The 15,763-nt window shown below is 41.0% G+C and overlaps 1 protein-coding gene across 3 annotated transcripts in view; it reads right to left on the minus strand.

Annotated features, from left to right (window-relative positions):
- Positions 1-8,026: 8,026 nt before the first annotated feature.
- LOC131075873 (DNA repair protein RAD50) overlaps positions 8,027-15,763 on the minus strand; it is a 235,786-nt gene continuing 228,049 nt past the window's right edge. For all 3 annotated transcript variants that reach the window (XM_058012799.2, XM_058012797.2, XM_058012798.2), the window contains 3 exons: positions 8,958-9,091; positions 8,667-8,795; positions 8,027-8,568 (listed from right to left, as the gene is read on the minus strand). In XM_058012799.2, coding sequence (XP_057868782.1) covers positions 8,529-8,568; positions 8,667-8,795; positions 8,958-9,091 — 303 coding nt within the window. In that variant the 3' untranslated portion in view covers positions 8,027-8,528. The remainder of the gene's footprint in view (positions 8,569-8,666; positions 8,796-8,957; positions 9,092-15,763) is intronic.

Raw genomic sequence — 15,763 nt, forward strand, 5'->3', positions numbered from 1 at the left:
AGTCGTTCGTATGGGGTACGGAGTAGGAAGAAGCCTTAAAGGAATTAAAAGATCGACTGGTAAGTGCACCAATACTGGTGTACCCAGACTGGAATAAGGAGTTTCACGTACACATCGATGCCTCCAACTTTGCGATTGGTGCTACCCTCGCACAAGTAGGGACGCAAGGACTGGACAATTTTGTTTTCTTCGCCGGCCGACTTTTGTCAAAGGTTGAACGAAACTACAGCACAACGGAGAGGAAGGCACTCAGGATTGTGTACGCAATACAAAAGTTTTGCCACTACCTATTGGCTACTCCATTCACATTTTACGTGGATCATCAGGCACTAATGTATCTGGTAAATAAACCAACTATCCAGGGTCGGGTAAGTAGATGGTTGCTACTGCAAGAATTTACCTTCACCACTATTGTGCGGCCAAGCAAGTCCCATGTGATAGCCGACCAACTATAAAGGATCAGATCAGGAGAACCGACCGAAGGGGTGAACGAGGACTTCCCATATACACACTTGTTCCAGATTGCAATACTACCATCGTGGTACGAGAAGATTAGCCAGTACCTCTCTACTTCCATATTTCCAAGGGAGATGCCCCCGAGGGAACGACGGAAGCTGGCACTGAAGAGTAAGACCTTCCAGCTAATCAATGGTCTGTTATATAAGATGGGCCCCGACCAAATCCTGAGGAGATGTGTTATGGAGGTGGAAATTCCCAGCATGTTGAAGGAAGCACATGACGAGTTGGCAAGCGGACACATGGGACCAGATGTAACTGCCAAGAAAGTACTTCTAGCCGGTCTGTGGTGGCCAACTCTACACACTGACGCCCGGGAGTGGACGGTTGGGTGTGACACTTGCCAACGGGCAGGAAAACCACTCAAGAGGGACTTCATGCCCCTCTTTCCCTCACAGCCACAAGAGTTATTCGAACGATGGGGTCTGGACTTTGTAGGACCCTTGAAACCGAGTAGCATGCACATGTGCAAATATATTGTAGTAGCTACGGAATACCTCACCAAGTGGGCAAAAGCGAGGGCCTTGCCGGATAACACGACTCTGAGTACGACACGGTTCTTGTATGAACAGATCGCCACGAGGTATGGGATACCCATTCAAATCACCAGTGACAGGGGAGTGCACTTTGTCAACCAAGTAATCTGTACCATGACCGTAGAGTTCAAAATCTTTCACAATCTCTCCAGTCCGTATTACGCCTGAGCTAATGGACAGGCAGAAGCAACCAATAAGGTGTTGGTGTCAATAATTTACAAATCGTGTGGGGTGGAGCAGGAAGATTGGGAGGAAAGGCTACCAGCCGTACTGTGCGCCTACCGCAAAACCTACAAGGTCACCACGGGACATACCTCGTTCCAGCTCATGTATGGGGAGGAGGCAATGGTACCGGCCGAGTACACTGTACCTAGCCTCCAGGTGGCGGTGGATAATAGACTCAGTGATGAAGAGAGCTTGAGTGCAAAGCTTGACAACCTAATGAAACTGGACGAACGAAGAATAATGGCACAATGGACAACGAAGGTAGAGCAACGACGACAGAAGTGCTAGCATGACCAGCACCTACGGCGGATCAACTTTCGGCCGAGGCAGTTGGTTTTGAAGTATAACGGCCGAAACGAACTCCGACCGAGGAAGCTTAAAGTTTGTTGGCTCGAACCCTATAAGATCAGAGAGGTCGGCCAGAACGGGGCGGTGAAGCTATCTACTCTGGATAACAATCCAATCAAGGACCTAGTGAATGGCTCAAAGCTAAAAATCTACAAAGAATGGAGCAAGGAAGTCGAAGAAGACCCGATGGTAAAAGAAGAACCCTACCAGAGAGATGAAGAGTGGGCAAAGCCTTTTTCAGCCATGGAAGAGCGGCGTGTGCCAAAGCAGGTGGAAGGTGTTGCAGTTCCCAGGAACCACAAGCACCTCACAAACGCGTATTTTGGGGAACCAACTGTATGGGTGCAGATTTCAGGACATTGGAAGAAGTGGGCCACATATGAAGGCCTTCGAGAAGGGTACGTAGCATACGATATCGATGAAGAGGCTAAAGCCCGAAGGAAGACTGAGAGTGCAAATAAAGAGAAGGAACCTGTAGACCTGGAGGCGGAGCTTGACTTAGAGGAGTACGGGGCAACCCTAGGTCCCTATTTAAAAATGGTGCTAAAAACAAAAGATTTTTTCATCATTGCCTCCCAGCTAGGTGAAGCGGAAGTCAGACCCAATTCATTATATCGGGTGATCCCTAACCCCACAAGACCACCAAAGGTTGACAGAGAGAAAGTAAAATGGTACCAACAGTACGGAGGTCGTTACATTGATGGGCACTGTAAGGGGGTGGGACCCACTCTGTTAGTTGACAAGATATGGGACCTGGAGTACGTAGGGTTGTGTTGTGCACAAGAATGCTATAAGAGGTTGTCGCATGTTTGTATGTGGTTGCACGATTCAGAGATAAAGCTGAAGACCCAGAATGACCCCTCAGGAATGAAGAGGAGAAGCGAAGACAAGGATGTTGACCAAGGGTCAAACAAAAGGTGGAAGGAAGCCAGGATGAGTGGCAAAAGAAGAGCAGGGAAGAAATATAGTACCCGAACAGCAAGGAGGAAACTAAGGGGGCGGGAAAATCATTCAGCAACATTGGTAGAGGCAATAAGCTACCCTGTGGATCACGAAGGGCCATCTGAACGATGCAACCTAACGTCAGAATACTGTGGTAAACTGAAGGTACAAAGTATTACATTTAAAAAGTGTTGTCCAATAAAGGAATTAAAACAATTGATAAGAGACGGGATGTTAAAAATAAAAAGAAAAGAGTATATGGAGGAGATAAAAAGGCGAGGGTTGGCGAGTATTAAAAAATTAAAGTGTCGGGCAAAAGTAAGCAAAAAAAGTTAAGGAAAAAATACGATTGATAAAAAAATAATAAAATATTTGAGCGTAACCCTAACCCTAAAAAGAGCGAATGATTATAAAAAACCCCCTAGAAGTTCATTTCTATACAACACACATGCAAGATTGTACAGGTGACAACAGAAGGACCAAGAGAGAGGAAACAAGTCCAAAAGAAGGCGCAGCGAGGGAGGGGAATCCGTACAACGTACAAATTACACGTACGGAGGCATCATAGACCAGACGAAGCAAGTCATACGATGTTGGAAGTGAACCGTACGACGACCTTTGTACAACGTAAGGGAAAGTCGTACAAGATTCATTAACTCAGGAGAAGCCATACAGTGGAGCCGTACAATCCACACGAACACACCTAGAGGCGAAACCGTACGGTGAAGTCGTATGGTACACGAGCACACGCCATCAGGAGGAACCGTACGGAAAGGAGGGGCCGTACAAAAAAGACAACCAGATCTCGTGCACTGGAATTTCGTACGCATTCCGTACGGGTTGCCAACGTCAAAAGCGCAGTGACTGTACGGTCAAGGGAGGTACGGAAAACAGGGGAAGAAGGACATCATACGAAGGAGACTGGACACTATACGACCACTGTACAGAATTGGAAGAAGGTTACAATGCACTTCGTATGATATTTCGTACGCAGCAAGTAGCACTACAAGAGAAATTTTGTGTCGTCCGTACGAAGTTGGATGCAGAATTGGTGTGCATTAAAAAAGTTGTAAGGTTACGGGAAGGAAGTATACGGGCCAATTGGCACAGTGTAGAAGTAGCAGTTGGTGTAATGGTCTATACCAATTGGTGAGCCACACTTGCAGACCGTTATAATAACGGTCAAGGACGAGATAAAGACAGGAAAACAGGGCAAAACAGTTGCAGTGCAACCATGACAACTATAGATCCAACCAGCAGCAACAAGAAGGCCAAAATCAGGCCAAAAGTGCAGAAGAATCTAGAGGGAATTACTGCGGAGAATGTAGCCTTCAAGAGTGTGACTGGCAGCGAATGTCGTACCTGGTGGGAGGAAACTCCCCCCAACCATGTGATAAAGGATTCCCTCAGAAAAGCTCGGGTAGACCATTCCATCCAGATGCCCACATTCAACATCAAAGATTTTGAGCCGGTGTTGCGGACTATGGTATCCGGATACAATTGGCAGGAAAGGGCTTCCATTATTCAGTTCCAGGGATGCACGGTACGAGTTTCATTCAAACCAGAAGACTTCAGGAGGGTATTTTGTATACCCGAGAAGGAGGCATCTGCAGCGAAACCAACCAAGAAGCTCACCAAGGAAAAAAAGAAATGGCTAATGGATTTGGTATGCAAGGATGACCTCACAGAAGAATAATGGAAGAGCACCTGGTCTGATAATAGGGGTTTGAAGCGTGCGTTTATTGCACTAGGAGAATTGAGAATGTTGATGGACTTAGTGAAAAGTCGCCTCACAGGAGCCAACCGTGCATCCGACATAGCCGTCTGGATGATAGGGTTAATGAATGGGATTAAGTGTGGTAAACTATACAACGGGGGGCAACTGCTAGCGGAAAGAATTCATGATTTTCTCAAGCTGGAACACAAGACATTTTACATGTGCCACCATGCCATCAACCTATTCTTGGATGTCGTACACCTGCAAGTACCATGAGAAATGTAGGGAACCTTCGAACCGCGCGGACGAGTGGAACCTAATAAGCCGACCATGTACTACTATGCCCATTTGGACACACTGGGTGACACCGCACAACCGGCAAAAAGGAGGAACATGGACGCGTTCGTAGAAGTTGAAGATGTCAACAGCACCGAGGATTCTGAGGAAGAGGCAAAAGAGACTGAGGACCAGGAGAGAGGCGATGAGGGGTTCCGTATGGCATCACACACAGCTGTGGAGGATGAAGGGGAAGCAGAATCGCAGCAACAGGAAGAGGAGGAAGAGGAAGATCAACATGGAGGGCTACAAGCGCAATGGAAGAGCACGAGGGTGAAATTCACACCCCCAAAATTATCTTCGACACACTTGGTACCACAAGAAGCACTTACAGTGGCCAGTCTAATGGGGGACGTACGACCAGTAGGAGTGTTGTTCCAAAAATCAATGGAGAACCACCGGCACAACAACGGGTGTCACTACCACAGATCAGCTTAGTTGTACTTGCATCGAAAGCCGCAGAGGATACCAGTATGGCAAACCAAACAATGGCAGAGGTCATACCAGGGAAAGACGAGATCGTCGTACAGAGAATTGGTACTAGTAGGACAGGTTCAGGTACTAGTACTCCAAGCACTAGTACGGTACCAGCAAGTACCAATACAGTACCAACAAGTACTGGTACGATACTAACAGATACTAGTACGATACCAATAGGTACCAGTACGCCAGGTGCTAGTACGGTACTAGCGGAGAAAGAAGAGGCAGGGGATGGTCTGGAGGAGTTGGCAGTACTGGAGACATTGATGAATGAGGATATAGATGCATCGTTGGATGGGTGGCTAGGGCAGTTTGCACTCACACCTCACCCCCCCTCCCCTAAACTGCACAACATGGCTATTGGGTCGCACCAGACACAAGACAGGACTACCTCTATCACAGACCAGGATGTGGGGATGTTTGTTGACAGGAAGCATAGGGCAACAAGAAGTGGTGGGCAAAGCCGGAAGATCAGCTATGATGGGGAAAGCGGGCCAAAAGGATCACTAGTAGGACTTCACCTTACTCCACCAGATCCTAGCAATCCACCAGGCTTGCTCCAGCGGTTCCTTAGAGAGCTACAAGGGATCTCAGATGTTGCACGTGGGATGACACAGTTGATTGGGCAAATGGAGGTCGGAAACTCTGCCGACACTCCGAAACTTTGCCACTTCATGACTTCTGGGTGTGCAAACGAGTTTGCGCGCCACTTCGAGCAGCAAGGGTGGCCAGACAGTAGTACGCCGGACACGGCACAGGAATGGACGTGCATGCGCCTGGTGGAAGGAAGGGGGCACCTTGGCAACACCTTCCGCAGCATGGAGGGAGCCTTTGGGGATGTGTACCTGCAGATGCGACGGTGCCAGATAGAGCAGGAGGCCCAATGGCTGTATATAACAAAACTGGAGAAGGAAGGGGAGAAGCATGCACAGCTAGCGATAGCAAAAAGAACCTGCGAGATGAGCTAGAAACAAAGGTGACTACTTATGAGGCTCGTTGCAACATGCAAAAGGAGGTGCAAGTACTGGCAGCAAAGGTGGTCGAGCTTACCTTGTAGATAGAGAAAAAAGACAAAAACTATTGGAAGTCGTGCACATGGTAAAAAAGGCACGAGAACGGCAACTGGTAGCAAAGAAGAACCTTCGGCTTCACACAGGGCAACAACCTTCTTCGACCACTACAGGGATGCTTCCTCCCCTTCTCAATCCTAGTCTTTTGTTTTGTATTCCAACTCCTATTGTCTTAGTCATCTGGAAGACGACTACTTTTTGGGGGGACTGATGTTAGGGGTCAATAACATATGTTAGTTGTAGTGGGGACAGGTGTTTATGTTTATGTTTATGTTTGTGTCGCCAAGAGGTTCCCGTGGGGTAGTTGGTAGTTAGTGACGGTTGGCAACTTGGCCAACCGTCGAGTCCATATATGGTTCAGATAGAACCTCGACAGGGATGGTATTGTATGGGGATATTCTTGAGAATTCAATAAAGATATCATTCTTCTGGTATAGTTGTTTGTTGTTGTTACTTATGCTTTGATATATGAATGTTCTGTTACATGAATAGTTGGTACATGTGGGAAATCCTTGTTTTATCCGTGAGTTTACCAACCTCACATTTAGGACTAAACAAGCTACATAATCCAAGTCTATTCAAATGTGATTCCATGCAGAAGTCCAATATCAATCTCTTGCTCTCTACCCAAATAGTTATACTATTTTACAGCCAAATTATCAATGTAAAAGGGAAAAGCATGATTTCTTTTCTTAAAAAAGGAGTTACTGAAGCTCTCGATCAAAAAGAGGTATGGCATTTTTGGAGGATGAAAAAAGAACCATCTAAAAAAAAATTATAATGAGATTCGCAATATAAACAACCAAAAGAGCAACTATGAATAGAAGACTAAGAAATGGTATCTAAAGATTGCTGCACTAAAGGAGGAGAGATGCCCCCTCATATAGTTGTAGGGCAGTTTTAAAAATAAATTGACTGAGGCTGGGTACTTTAGGCTAGGCTACGAGGAATAATTCTCTTCCTCATTTCACTGGTCTACTAAAGAGGCAGAACATTTAGATATTGCAATTTTATATCAAAAAAATTGTTCACCCATGAGAGGACCATGTAAAAAATAAAATCCAAGAGATGAGAAAAGGAAAAATGGAAACTTCTGGCAGTACAGCACTTGGGAAAACCTTGTGCATGGAATTACTTCTAAGAGGAGATAGATGAGAGAATGGATCTGACTTACCAATGTATATCGAAGCTAGAACTTTGGACATCTACACACCATCCCACAATTTTGTACGAACTTTCCTGCTTGTCTTGAATCAGAACACCAGGATCTCTTTTCTTATTCATTTATTGAATCATTTCATCAACACCAAGGGAAACAAACAGGGAGATTAATCTAAAACTTCATTTAAGCTGTTGTTAGTAACCTAACTTGATATATTTGTGCAATCCAAAACGTCGACACAAAAAACATACACAGTTTCTCCAGAAGCATTCTTGTAAATATATCATGGACTGGAAAATTCATGCCAAATATTGATGTATTTGTTCTTCGTCCTATGCTGTTTTTCACCCTCCACAAACAAATCCTACTGCCTCAGTTATATCTTCCACTCCAAATCCTTTATAAGTGAGGTTCTTACAATCACATAAGGTAATCCCATGTGCTCCTTAGTGAACCATGAAAGCCCACCGGCCTACAACAAAAAAAAAAAGATACAAAAGTGTTTTTGAGCATTTTCTCCTTTCTTCTGGACTGCTTTCAAGGCTGCCTGATGTTCGATGTGAAATCCAATTATCTCATTTTTATTTATATGCTTGAAATTTTTAACTTCATCGTATTAGTTCATAAATTATTTGAATTTCTATTAAAATATTTTTATTTTTATGACTTTTCATAAACACTTAAATAACATAACTAAATCATAAAATTTGGAAATCTTTACCCTCAATTGTAATGTGCAATTTCATTTTCTCCTGCAGGTACAAATCAACTTGGGAATGCTCTAAGACTTGGAAGTTCTTGTTTTAACAAATTCAATGTGATTGGAGTTGTTTTACTGCTGGAACAAAAAATATAGCTTAATCGACAAAGTAATTTTTATCTTCTGATACTCCACAAAATGAAGCATGACTAACCATATACACTGAAATGTTGAATAGGAACAACAAAAAATGGCATTTGATCCACTCTTGACTATTTTTAAGCTCAATTTCACTGGCTAAAATAAGGCTGAAGAGAAACAAATTTACAGAGCATATAAAATAGAGGACTGGAAAAATGAAAATTCATATTTCTTGTCAGCACACTCTAGATTCCCTTGTCCTTCTGACAACATTACAAAATAAAAACTCTCATCTAATAATGTGTAGTCCATTTATATAGTAGTTTCTCCAGAAAGAGTAACCGTTCATATGCTTTCAATCAAAGATCTCTTGAGCTTCAATTATACTGTGCTGGCTGAAATGGAAAGCAATTAATCAGGAGTTTTACATAGAAAATGAACTTCAGTTTGTGAAAGTATTATGTATCCTAGCTACATCACTATTGATACTTACTGTTCATCTTTTGAGATACGATAGTATCTCTCAGCATGTTGCCGTTGACCAATTAACTGAGCAAATCTTTCATCATGAGTGATAACTATCAGTTGAAAATTTTCCTGGTTTTTCCTGTCCTCCATTATTCTGAAAAGATTGCCACCCGTGATGTTTCTTAGATAACTACAAAGTCATCATTCATTTAACTTATTTATCATATACATTGATACGGTAATATATACTATATGAAAGCATTAATTATGATCTTGTAGACATTAAACAAAAGCTTTCTGTGTGAAACTAAATCACCTCAGTAGGGCAGTAGCAAGACTTTCTGCATTTGGTGCATCTAAATTTGTAGTCGGTTCATCAAGTGCTAATATTCCACAATTGAGGCAAAACGTTTCTGCCAGTGCTAACCTGATTATAAGAGAAGCGAGTACCTGAACTACATTACAAAATTGTTAGAAATCTTGAGAAAAATAAGAGAACCTTGTGTTTGTGTACTTCTGCACATATGATGAGAAGATGTATATAGTATGTTGTGCTACACTGTAATTAAATGATCCTAAGAAAAACACTCAAAACTGAAACTACTAATAGGATCAGAAAGCAATATCTATGCTAAAATAATACTTTTACTACTACTAGCAGCTCTACTAGGATAGACTTGCTGTATTAAGTTAAAACATTTATTACTATAAAGATTACAAAACATCTAGCAAATAACATATTGTCTACAAAAGAAACTGGTCAAGATAATAATTACACCTTATAAGATGAGTAAAATATCTTTAATATAAATGCTTGACACCCTAAGTTTCCAGTGCGAGTTCGGGTGCAGGGGTTTGGAATACAGATTCACTTTAAAAATTCATTGACATATACTAATTGATCTCAGATATTAATCCCAGATATTTATTCTCTAAATTTATTTATTACTGAGTTTATTTTCAAACAAAAACTTAATCCAAACCCCATGCAAATTTTCCGAATATACTAATTGATCTCAGATATTAATCCCAAATAATAATTGCTCATAAACTTATATAAGCCGATAATGAAATAACAATGTAGTCAGGGTATTTTTGATTGTGTAAAAGCATATTGTCATTAGAATAACTTCACTAACAATGTAGTCAGGGTATTTTTGATTGTGTAAAAGCATATTGTCATTAGAATAACTTCACTCAAAAAAATGCAGATTACAATGTGATGCCAAGTGTTGCATATACTGACCATAGTGCTTACAAATGGCCCTAATGGCTTTCTATTGGACCTGCCATAATGATCTATGCTGGTAGGATCAATGCTTGAAGGGCAGCACTGACGTGATGGTGTTTGAGACAGAAACCCCTAATGAATGATGTTGGATGTCCTCAAATTGAAATAATCATTGGCTTTGGCTGGAACACAGAACCCCTGGCTTACTGAGGTTTTCATCTCAGTAGCTGTAGCGGCTTCATGGAATCACTGAGGTTTTCATCTCAGTAACTGTAGGCTGCAATAACCAACTCATTATACTTTTCAAATACAAATCCTATGTCCCTTTAATGAAAGAGTGCCACCCTTATATACTTTTTAACAAAACTTACCAACCAGGTTGGCCTCAAATCAAAATTAATGTTGATATTTTATTTAATTGGAACCAGGTCAGCCTTAAATTACTATTTTATTTCATAATAAATATATTACTATATATAAATATAGTGTTGAAAAACACTTCCTTTTATTTTTTTAATTTCTTGCAAGGTCATAATTGGCTGGCATGGAGGAAATATGAAAGTCCTTCCATCCCTAATATTGCTTCTCCTCAAGCAATGTCAGATTTGGATGATCCTCAAGAGGCAGTTTTTTCCACTTCAAAAAGTACCTCGGAATGATTTTATTTCAAAGCCTCTTCTCCCTCATATCAATAGTAGCCTTGGGCTTCAATATCAATTTCCCTTCATCATCAAGTGATGGCAGCTCTAATGAAGGTGTGACATGCTATCCAAGGTCTTTCTTCAAACAAGACGTGAAAAAAATTGTGAATTATATTATTCTCCGTAAGTTTCAACTCATATGCAACTTCGCCTATCTTCCTTAGGATCTCATAAGGTCCATAAAATCGTGGCTTAAGCTTTTCCGCACCACTTCCCCTGAGGGAAGATTGTCTATAGGGTTGTGACCTCAAGAAAACCATGTCTTCCAACTCAAAAACTCTCTCTCTTCGGTGGCAATCAGCATACATCTTTTGCTGGTTTTGGGACTCTTGTACGTTCTTTTTGAAAGCATGACAATACCCAGACTTTGTTGAACCAAAGCTCTAGTTTCTAGGACTCTACTATTCAAGAGAATCAAATCCATGAATGAAATTACATCATAACCATAGAGTGCTTTAAAAGGAGTCGTAACTATAGACATGTGATGAGTGGAATTGTAGCAATACTCCCCAAGATGGAGCCATTTGACCCAAGCTGTTTGTTGCCAAGTGACAGTTCCTCAAATACCCTTCTATCCATTTGTTCACAGTTTCTATTTGTTTATCAATTTGAGGATGATAGCTAGTGCTTGGAGTCAAATTTGTACCTACCAATCGAAAGAGTTCTTGCCAAAACAAGTTGATAAATCTACTGTCCTTGTTGCTTACAATGTTCCTTGGAAGCCAATGAAGTCTAAAAATTTCTGTAAAAATTAGACCAGCCACTTTGAGAGCCCTGTATTTGAAGATGTAGCATGAAAATGACCATATTTAATAAGTCTATCAACAACCACATAGATACAATCCTTACTTTACACCTTTGGGGGCCCTTTGATAAAATCCATGGAGAACTCTCTCATTTCTGATTTGCAACGAATAGGGGCTGCAACAAACCAGTGGGAAATACATACTTTATTTTATTTTGTTGACAAACCAAACACTCCTTAACATGCCTTAACGCGTCACATTTGAGCCATTTCTATGAAAAATGTTCCCTTGCTTGTGTGTCTTCTACTACACAAGATTACTAGCAAGTGGGGCTTTGATTCCAATTTCCAATACAAGATACACTTGATCCTTATTTAGAATGAGCTCATCCACTACTTTGTACCTGTTATCTTATAACTTCCCTTCTAAATGTCAATAGCAAAAGTGTTTCTAGCATATTCAATTATTATAGAAACCTTCCAACCAATGGATATAACATTCATAGAAAAGAAATAAGGCTCCTTAAAGAGGTGCATCAACCACATTTATATTCCTCTTAATATATTCAATGTCAAAATCAAAGGCTTGTAGCTTACTTACCCATCTTTGTAATCTATCATTCAAATCCTTTTGATTGAGGAAGAATTTCAAGTTGTTATGATCTGTTTTTACCACAAACTTCCCACAAACCAAATATTGCTTTGAACTAGGCTTGTGGATGCACAATAGCTAACATCTCTTTGTAATAAATTGAGAAGCTCCTCCCTATCTCCTTGAGCTTCCTACTCTCAAAATTTATGGGGTGCCAATTTTGCATCAAAACTACTCCAATCTCCTCCCTTGAAGCATTGTATTCTAAAACAAATAAAAGTGAAAAGTCTAGAATAGCCAAAATAGGACATGAACTCATTACCTCCTTGAGCTTGTTGAAAGCTCAATGTGCCATAATACTCCATAAGAAGGCCCTTTTCTTCGTTAAATCAAAGCTATGAGAACCCTTTGACAAACCTCCTATAATAAGGGCAAAGTCCCACATATCCTCTCAATCGTGACAATGTCCTAGGCCTAGGCCACTCCCTTATTGCCTTGATCCTCTCCTCATCCGTTCTTACCACTTGGGCACTAATCTTATGCCCCAAATACAATATCTCCATCAACCCAAAGTCACATTCACCTACTTCAGTGTAGAATGAATGCTGCTTTGGTATGCCAACCACCTCATTTATGTGATCCAAGGGATCCTCCCATGTCTTATTGTAAATCAAGATGTCATCAAAGAAAACCAACACAAATTTCCTCAATTGTAAACTAAATGCCTAATTCATGCATGTCTGGAATGTGGCAAGTGCATTAGTCAACCCAAATGGCATGACCAAAAATTTATAATGTCCACAGTGACATCTAAAATTTGATTCGTGCACATCATCTCTAACCCTTATTTGATTATACCCTAATCACAAATGAATCTTGGCGAAGTACACCGCACCTTAAAGCTCATCTATCAACTCATTGAACCTAGGTATGGGGTAGTGATTTTTTATTTCCTTCTTGTTAAAGGGCTCTGTAATTAATGCACATCCTCATAGTACCACCTTTCTTCTTGGCCAACATCACAAATGAAGCAAATGGCTAGAGCTAGGTTGTATGTGCCCCATGCCCAACAATTCCTTAATTGCCTTCTTAATCTCCTTGTATCCCCTTGGCCAATGACAAGGAATAGTGATGACAAGTTTTGCTCCTTCCTCAAGGTCAATCACATGCTGAGAGCTACTATCCAATGGTAAACCTAGAGAAATTTCATTGAGCACCCTTCTATGTTTATCTAGGATGGACTTGATGTCATGTCAAACATGATCAAACCTCTCATCCTTGGATGGTCCTATATCTATAATTCAGCACTTTGCTGCCCAAACTATTTGGTCTCTAAAAAAAGCCCTTTCCATCCTCTTAGTTGAAACAACCATGGGACCTCCATTGGTTGGCCATGAAGAACTACCTCCTTCCAACAAGATTTAAACTTCAATTCCATAGTCTAATAATTATGTGTCTTCATCAAGTGAGTGCAACCATTGCACTCCCAAGACCAAATTTGTCTCACCAATACTAATCACATAGAAGCAGAGAAACAAGACTCGCCCAAACTCGGCGAGTCCGAGTCAGCCCTGCCGAGTCCCAGGGGCTCGGACTCAGACTCGTCCGAGTCTGGAGAGTTTGGCCCAAACTCGCCAAACTCGGCGAGTCCCGAGCCCTGGACTCGGCCGGCGTTGGCATAAGTTAAAACACAAAAAAAAATTAGTTTGCAAAGTTTTTTTAAATCCGTTTTTTAATGTTAATTGTCTTCTAGCCCTAAAAGTGACTTTCATTTCATTCACTTGCAAAAAAAAGGAAGAGTAAAGTGAGTTGGGAAGAAAAACAAGGGTGCATAGAAGAAAAACAAGCAAGGAGGAAGCTCAAGTTTTCTTCAATTTGTCACATTGGAGCTGCATTGTGTTTCGATTTGGTGCATCAAGAGTTGGATAGGAAGAGTTTGCAACTCATTTCAAGCTTGTTGTAAGAGGTAAGATCGTTTTTTTGGACATTATTTTGTTTCTTGTATGCAAAAATTCCATTTTCTATTCATTTATTTTGAAAGTTTTACATTTTCTTGTATGCAAGATCTTTTGTATGTTTGTAATTTGTATGTAGCATGTAGTATGTAGTTGTACTATGTAGGGTTGTATGTAGGGTTTGTAAATTTATTTTTTTTTAAAGTAGGGTTTGACAAACCCTACAATTTTAAAAAAAAAATTTACAAACCCTACTTTAGTTTTTTTGAATGTACGTATTAATTTTATTTTGTATTTGTAATGTTTTATTGCAGCAAACTTCACTTTATTATTTGCCTCAACTTCAAGTTTCACAAAACTATCCTAAAATGTCTACTTCAGCTTCTAGACACCCCATGAGAAAGAACCCTGCTTGGAAATATCATGAGGATTTTCCAGGGCAAGGAAAGGGGCAAACAAAATGTATGTTTTGCAAAACAATATTCCATGGAGGTATATATAAGCTGAAATATCATATTGCTGGTGTGCGTGGACATGATGCCGAACCATGCCTAAAAGCAGTCCCTGAGGCCGTACGTGATTGTTATGTAATGGTTGAGGAGATTGAAAGAAAAAAGAAACAAAAGGAGGATCGAGTGGCCATTGGGAGAGAGACAGTTTTAGGAAGAGGGACACAGTTAGGTTGTGTTGGAGGCCCTTCTTCCTTACCTCCATATCGTCCCACTCAGTTTGCTACTGCTGGTGCTTCTGTTTCTGCTTCTGCTTCTATAAGTGGCAGTGCCACCGCCACTTCTCATGCTCCTACCACTAGTAGTTGTAGTGGGAATGTTACCATTGGACCTAGGATTCATAAATCTAGGTTGGATTCCTTCTTTGTGCCTCGCACTACTCCTGGGTCCCAACTGTCACTTGAGAGCATGGGTTGGAACAAGGAGGTCCATGATGCTGCTAAAATGGCAGTTGGCAGGTTTTGGAGCTATAGCTATATTCCATTCTTTGTAGCCAGGTGAATGTTTTACTAACTTTTATGTTTGATAACTTTGATTGTTTTAATTTTTATACTTAACTTATCTCATTGACTTTCTTTGCGACAGGTCTCCTTATTGGCAACAAATGGTTGATGCCATTACCATATGCGGGGCGGGGTTCAAAGCCCCTAGTGAGAGTGATTTGAGGGGACCCATTTTGTCTCAAATGGTGGATGATGTGAAAAAGGATTTAGATGAACAACGCCACATACGGAGCACTAAAGGTTGCACCATCATGACTAATGGTTGGACGGATAGGAGAAATAGAACTCTCCTTAATTTTATTGTTTCTTCCGCAGGTGATTGATTAATTTTAGTTTCATATAGTCTTTAATTTTTTATTTTTTATTTTTTATCTAATGGTTTATTGAATGATCATTGACCTAGCTTTATTTTTTTATTTCAGGGGGCACCGTTTTCATCAAGTCCATTGATGCCTCCGCCCATTGCAAGAATGCCACCTACCTATGTGAGCAGATAGAGGAGGTGATTGAAGATGTGGGTGAGGAGAACGTGGTACAGGTGGTAACCAACAATGCAGCAAATTATGTTGCTGCGGGTAAACTTTTGATTACAAACTAATTTTGTTCGCAAATTAATTACTATCTTGTAGTTTGTACCTCCATTAATTACAATTTACAATGCAACAAATTATGTTGCTGCAGGTAGACTATTGATGGAGAGGCACCCATCTATAGTTTGGACTCCATGTGCTGCTCATTGCATTGACCTCATGTTGGAGGATATTGGAAAAATCCCATGGGTCAAGAGATGTGTAGAAAGGGCAAGAAATGTCTACAAATTTGTATATAATCATTCATGGGTATTGGCTCTTATGAGACAATACACAGAGCAGAAGGAGTTGCATAG

The sequence above is a fragment of the Cryptomeria japonica genome, chromosome 10 (genome assembly GCF_030272615.1).
Source record: "Cryptomeria japonica chromosome 10, Sugi_1.0, whole genome shotgun sequence".
Classification (NCBI taxonomy): domain Eukaryota; kingdom Viridiplantae; phylum Streptophyta; class Pinopsida; order Cupressales; family Cupressaceae; genus Cryptomeria; species Cryptomeria japonica.